General features: G+C 52.2%; 1 protein-coding gene across 2 annotated transcripts in view; it reads right to left on the reverse strand.

Moving 5' to 3' along the window:
- Positions 1-3611, reverse strand: part of LOC132832120 (solute carrier family 22 member 23) — a 131730-nt gene extending 128119 nt beyond the window's left edge. Inside the window, exon 1 of one of the 2 annotated variants that reach the window (XM_060849846.1) lies at positions 3576-3611. Coding sequence is in view for 1 of the 2 variants with exons in the window: in XM_060849845.1 (XP_060705828.1) it covers positions 2800-3300 (501 nt within the window). In the remaining variant the exon portion in view is untranslated. The other variant, XM_060849845.1, reaches the window with a different exon arrangement.
- Positions 3612-7246: the final 3635 nt, after the last annotated feature.

Raw genomic sequence — 7246 nt, forward strand, 5'->3', positions numbered from 1 at the left:
CCCCCATCCCAAACTACTCACCCCCATCCCAAACTTCCCCCCCCGACCCCAAACTCACCCCCCGACCCCAAACTCACCCCCCGACCCCAAACTCACCCCCCGACCCCAAACTCAACCCCATCCCAAACTTCCCCCCGACCCAAACACTCACCCCCCCGACCCAAACACTCACCCCCCGACCCAAACAAACACTCACCCCCCGACCCCAAACCTCACCCCCCCGACCCAAACACACACCCCCCCGACCCAAACACACACCCCCCCGACCCAAACACACACTCACCCCCATCCCAAACTTCCCCCCCGACCCCAAACCTCACCCCCCGACCCCAAACCTCACCCCCCGACCCCAAACCTCACCCCCCGACCCCAAACCTCACCCCCCGACCCCAAACCTCACCCCCCGACCCCAAACCTCCCCCCCGACCCAAACACTCACCCCCCGACCCAAACAAACACTCACCCCCCCGACCCAAACAAACACTCACCCCCCCGACCCAAACAAACACTCACCCCCCGACCCAAACAAACACTCACCCCCCATCCCACACTTCCCCCCCGACCCAAACACTCACCCCCCCATCCCACACTTCCCCCCCAGACCCCAAACTCACCCCCCATCCCAAACTACTCACCCCCATCCCAAACTTCCCCCCCGACCCAAACACCCACCCCCCCATCCCACACTTCCCCCCCAGACCCCAAACTCACCCCCCATCCCAAACTACTCACCCCCATCCCAAACTTCCCCCCCGACCCAAACACCCACCCCCGACCCAAACAAACACTCACCCCCCATCCCACACTTCCCCCCCGACCCAAACACTCACCCCCCCATCCCACACTTCCCCCCCAGACCCCAAACTCACCCCCCATCCCAAACTACTCACCCCCATCCCAAACTTCCCCCCCGACCCAAACACCCACCCCCCCCATCCCACACTTCCCCCCCAGACCCCAAACTCACCCCCCATCCCAAACTACTCAGCCCCATCCCAAACTTCCCCCCCGACCCAAACACCCACCCCCCCGACCCAAACAAACACTCACCCCCCCATCCCACACTCCCCCCCCGACCCCAAACACTCACCCCCCCATCCCACACTTCCCCCCCCGACCCCAAACACTCACCCCCCCATCCCACACTTCCCCCCCCGACCCCAAACACTCACCCCCCCATCCCACACTTCCCCCCCCGACCCCAAACACTCACCCCCCCATCCCACACTTCCCCCCCCGACCCCAAACACTCACCCCCCCATCCCACACTTCCCCCCCCGACCCCAAACACTCACCCCCCCATCCCACACTTCCCCCCCCGACCCCAAACACTCACCCCCCCATCCCACACTTCCCCCCCCGACCCCAAACACTCACCCCCCCATCCCACACTTCCCCCCCCGACCCCAAACACTCACCCCCCCATCCCACACTTCCCCCCCCGACCCCAAACACTCACCCCCCCATCCCACACTTCCCCCCCCGACCCCAAACACTCACCCCCCCATCCCACACTTCCCCCCCCGACCCCAAACACTCACCCCCCCATCCCACACTTCCCCCCCCGACCCCAAACACTCACCCCCCCATCCCACACTTCCCCCCCCGACCCCAAACACTCACCCCCCCATCCCACACTTCCCCCCCCGACCCCAAACACTCACCCCCCCATCCCACACTTCCCCCCCCGACCCCAAACACTCACCCCCCCATCCCACACTTCCCCCCCCGACCCCAAACACTCACCCCCCCATCCCACACTTCCCCCCCCGACCCCAAACACTCACCCCCCCATCCCACACTTCCCCCCCCGACCCCAAACACTCACCCCCCCATCCCACACTTCCCCCCCCGACCCCAAACACTCACCCCCCCATCCCACACTTCCCCCCCCGACCCCAAACACTCACCCCCCCATCCCACACTTCCCCCCCCGACCCCAAACACTCACCCCCGCATCCCACACTTCCCCCCCCGACCCCAAACACTCACCCCCCCATCCCACACTTCCCCCCCCGACCCCAAACACTCACCCCCCCATCCCACACTTCCCCCCCCGACCCCAAACACTCACCCCCCCATCCCACACTTCCCCCCCCGACCCCAAACACTCACCCCCCCATCCCACACTTCCCCCCCCGACCCCAAACACTCACCCCCCCATCCCACACTTCCCCCCCCGACCCCAAACACTCACCCCCCCATCCCACACTTCCCCCCCCGACCCCAAACACTCACCCCCCCATCCCACACTTCCCCCCCCGACCCCAAACACTCACCCCCCCATCCCACACTTCCCCCCCCGACCCCAAACACTCACCCCCCCATCCCACACTTCCCCCCCCGACCCCAAACACTCACCCCCCCATCCCACACTTCCCCCCCCGACCCCAAACACTCACCCCCCCATCCCACACTTCCCCCCCCGACCCCAAACACTCACCCCCCCATCCCACACTTCCCCCCCCGACCCCAAACACTCACCCCCCCATCCCACACTTCCCCCCCCGACCCCAAACACTCACCCCCCCATCCCACACTTCCCCCCCCGACCCCAAACACTCACCCCCCCATCCCACACTTCCCCCCCCGACCCCAAACACTCACCCCCCCATCCCACACTTCCCCCCCCGACCCAAACACTTCCCCCCCCGACCCACACACTCTCCCCCCCCGACCCCAAACACTCACCCCCCCGACCCAAACACTCACCCCCCCCGACCCAAACACTCTCCCCCCCGACCCAAACAAACACTCACCCCCCATCCCACACTCACCTCCCCCCCCCGTCCCGGTTACCTTGGTGACGATGTTCTGGGTGAGGGCGGCGGGGATCCTGTATTGCCGGTGTGTGCACTGACAGCCCCGGCTGCTGCTGTTGGACCCGGACCCGGACCCGGACCCGGGGCTGGGGCTGGGGCTGCTCTCCGCCGCCCGTTCACCCCCACCCTCACCCCCGCCGCCGCCGCCGCCGCTGTGGGTGAGTGTCCGGCCGCTCCGGTTCACGGAGACCAGGGCGTGAGCGGCGTGTTCCCCGGGGGCTCCGGCCAAGCGGCTGCTGCTGCTGCGGTTCTCCCAGCACAGGATCTCCGGCTCGGCGGTGAAGAAGCAGTCGGAGCTGCGGCTCAGCCCGATCAGGACAGCGGGGATCCAGGTCAGGAGCAGGATCTTCTTCTGGTACCTCGCCAGACCCCCCAGCAAAGGCAACACCGTCCCATCCACATCCCGGCACCGGGGGGCTGGCAATTTACCCCCGGGGGCTGGCTGCTGCTGCTGCTCCTCATTCCCTTCTACTGCCATTTACACTTAAAGAATTATAAATATATATATTTTTTTAAACACCAAGGAGTTGCAGAATTATTCCATTGGGAAACCAATTTGGAGATTGATAAAGCTGGCTGTTAACAAAACAAAGGGTTTCTGCCGGTTGAGGAGAGGGAAATCCAGGCGGTAGAGGGATGAGGGAGCTGCTCTCAGTCACACACTGTACAGAGCTAACTAAACTGGATCAGCCTGCGCTCAGAGGGACTCAAGCTGCCTCTCCTTCTCCCCCTCCCACCCCACAAACGCCTTACCCGGAAGATAGCTGGGAGTCCTCGCCTCTCTCTCTCCACCTCCTCATGACTTCACACAGGTAACCACACCTGCCCTCCCCGACACGCCATCTTCCCCAACCCCTGCAGCAAAGAATCAAACACGTTTTGTTTTTTTTTGAAAGGTTTGTCTTCCTCTCCTCTTGTCAAAACCTTTGCCCTGCCCCTCACTGAGCCAGCCCTCCACCAATACCCCACCTCGCTCCGAAACTAACCTGCCTTAAAGCTGGACAGTGCCCTCAGGTATCAAACCCCTCGGGCACTTTCCTCTCTACAACCTGTTAGTTCCCAATCCCGCCCCTTGTTTAACTCACGCCCAGTGCTTCCTGAATCAATTGTACAATTTCCCTTGTGCAACTGAAATTAAGGCTGGTCTTTAAGAGACTTGCAACTTTGAGGACACTTGCGCGGATGCGGCTCGCTCGGAATTCGACGTTACGGGAAATGATTTTTGAAATTCTTACATAAGATAATTATATCTCATTTAAAAAGTATTTTGAAACATTGATGATTATGGAAGGGAGGGTGTTGAACTCAAGGACAAAATAATATAGATTTTGTGCAAAGTGAGACTGATAGAAGGTGTTTGGGTTTAATTTCCTTAACACGTTATAGACTACTGCTCAAGGGACTGCTGGAATGAGGGGAGTTTGAATGAACGCCCCGTGGAGATTATTGATTTTTTTTAAAATCCAGTGTTTATCTGGTTCCTATAAAGCAAACAAAAACAAATTACCCGGCACACATGACTCATCGAGAAACTTTACTCACTATACCGTCAATGGAGCTGCCACTCGAACGTGTTGTTAAATCAATTCTGTTCTCCACGAAACTCAGACTCATCGAGGGAATGTTGATTTCCCCGTTTAAAAGTTTTGAACTTTTATGGATTTTCAACATTTCTCTGGTATATGCCCTCCCTAATCACTGACCCACAGGCTCTTTGTACACAGTAATCAAATAAGCATTATTTTAGTGCTAATCAATATTGTTAGGCATCAGATCAATATTCAGCTTAGAGAACAAAAAAACCTTGAAAAGATTTCTTACATGCATTAATAACCTTTGCAGACAGCAACAAGACAGCATGAAATTACGAGTTATGGAAATGGATAAGCAATATATCACTATGTCAAAACATTCTCTTCTAGGTTCTATTAACATTGGCCTAGATCAGCAGGGAATGGGGTGGGGGGGGGGTTGAGTTATAAGGAAGGGCTGGGTAGGCGAGATCATTGCATCAGAGTGTAGGAAGTTGAGGGGTGACCTTATAGAGGTTTATGAGGGACATTGATAAGGTGAATGGCAGATGTCTTTTTGCTAGGGTGAGGGATTTCAAGGCTTGGGGGCCCATTTTTATGATGAGAGGACAAAGATTTAAAAAGGACATGAGGGGCAACATTTTTACACAGAGAGCGATTCATGTGTGGAATGAACTTGCAGAGGAAGTGGTGGATGCAGGTACAGTTAGAATGTTTAAAAGCCACTTGGATAAGTATAAGAAATGTTTGGAGGGATATGGGCCAAGTGCAGGTAGGTGGGACTGTTTTGGTTGTGATTATGATCAGTATGGACTGGCTGAACCAAAGCACGTGTTTCCATGCTGCACGACTCTATATAATTAGTTGCAAAGGAACAGGGCTTGTCATTCAGCTTACGAACACTTATCCCACAAAATGTAAAACTAGCTTTAAAGTAGAGACTTCCTGTCACCAGGCACGTGCTCCAGAGAGGATCCAGGCGATCCAGAATATATGAGGCTCTTCAACTAATCAATCATCAATCAGATTCACAGAGAATAAAGCAGAAAACATAATTTGGAGTTAAGTACAGATAGGATTAAGGGAGCAAGGTATTTAAAACAAACTGTGAAAGAGTAAATCCGCAACTTTAATTCTCTTCTGAGATAGTGAACTTTTTACAGGATCAGAGAGGCTCTTCAGCAGAAATGATCAGTTATGCTGTTGATAACTCATTTATTCCTGAATGAAGTCTTGGATTTTTTTAGTGGGAACTATTAGCATTTGCACTATGTCTATACATAGTGGTGATTTCAATCCTCAGTGTATAAGTGCAAACTGGAGCCAACAATCTGGCAAGCACCCTCTAGATTTCACATCTAACTGCACAAATGTAGACCTCAAATGTTACTTCAGTTTACTCTGTAATATGGGTGCTAATAGTTTCAACATTATTATTACATTAAGATCCAGGGCCAAATCTGATGAAAAATTCAAATGTCTGTTGACAAGTCTTTGTCCCATTCATTTCTTTATGTCTGTTTGCATTAAGTTGCTTCTAATCCTATTGCTTTAAGGAATTATGTCAGTTTTATGATTTCCAAGCCTCTCAAAGTTCAAGAAAGTTTAAATTTGGATTTTCAGCATCAATTTGTGTCAAAATTTCTTCATGTTTTCCGTACCATATAGTGAACCCATTAAGTATTACTGATAATTAAATATTAACTTGATAGAAAAACTTGGTTGTGACATTGTTGCCAGTTAATTACAAAGGAAATGTAGCATTGTAGTGATGTTCTGGATGAGTGATCCTTAGGCCTAGCCTAGTGAATTCTAACACTACCATGCAAACTGGAAGAATTCATATTAAATTAATCAATCTGGAATAAAGATCATCGAATTACTGGATTGTCATAGGAATCCATCTAGTATGCTCATATTTTTCTAAAGATTCCTTGCCCAGTCTGGCAACACCTGACTCAGCATCCACAGCAATGTGGTTGACTCACTGTAACCCTCCGAAATGGCCTAGCAAGCCATTTCATTGTATCAAGCCCATGTGGAAAGATACACTATAAGTAATTCAGTAGTTTATGAATGTGGGTCACCAATTACTTACCTATGCAATTAGGGATGGATTAGAGTTAGTTCCCATTAATAAATAGTAGAAAAAAAAGTAGATAGTCTCACAATACAAGGTGGGTTGCATATCCAAGTTTTCATGTTTACTTGGCACTTTGTTCAACAATAAGCTAATTTTTAAAATTCTATTTAGCACTGACAGCTAAGTACTCAGTACAACGCCAGTTTCTCAGGTTGTTTGGGCTTTGTGAATCAGATATTGTTAATATTCTAATTCTTCTGAAGGTGCATATTAATTCCAATCTGTGAGCCAGGACCTGGCAGTTCTTCAATACCTCACCCAGAGAGTCATTTCTCCTGCAAGGGTTTAGATGGAAGCTCAGTTTTCTGAAGTGCATGAGCAGTGGAGGAACATACAACATTACTCATCTGACCTCAGGAGTGTTAACTACTTACATGATCATGGAGCATATGAGAAATGAACCTAATTCTGCCTTTAGCCAAGGTCCTGACTTCTAGCAGAGTCGATGTATAACCATCAGCAATGGCTGATTGTTGCATGAAGTTAATTTTAATTTTAGCAATTCTGACAGATTTAGAATGGTAAGAATCCATTCTGCATGACTCAGTAATACACCACATCTTGCATTTCACCCTAAAGTCATTAGGGTGTATTTTATATTCTGACAAGTACTTCAAAGTCAATGAGACGTAGGTTATGACCAGGTGAGGAGAGGAATTGGCTTCCCTCTTTTTAACGCACTCTTGGTCTGTTGCAACAATTGTTTTAAATTCTTGTAAGCATGCAGCCATCACATTTCAATATAAACA

This window comes from Hemiscyllium ocellatum, chromosome 34 (assembly GCF_020745735.1).
Source record: "Hemiscyllium ocellatum isolate sHemOce1 chromosome 34, sHemOce1.pat.X.cur, whole genome shotgun sequence".
Lineage (NCBI taxonomy): Eukaryota > Metazoa > Chordata > Chondrichthyes > Orectolobiformes > Hemiscylliidae > Hemiscyllium > Hemiscyllium ocellatum.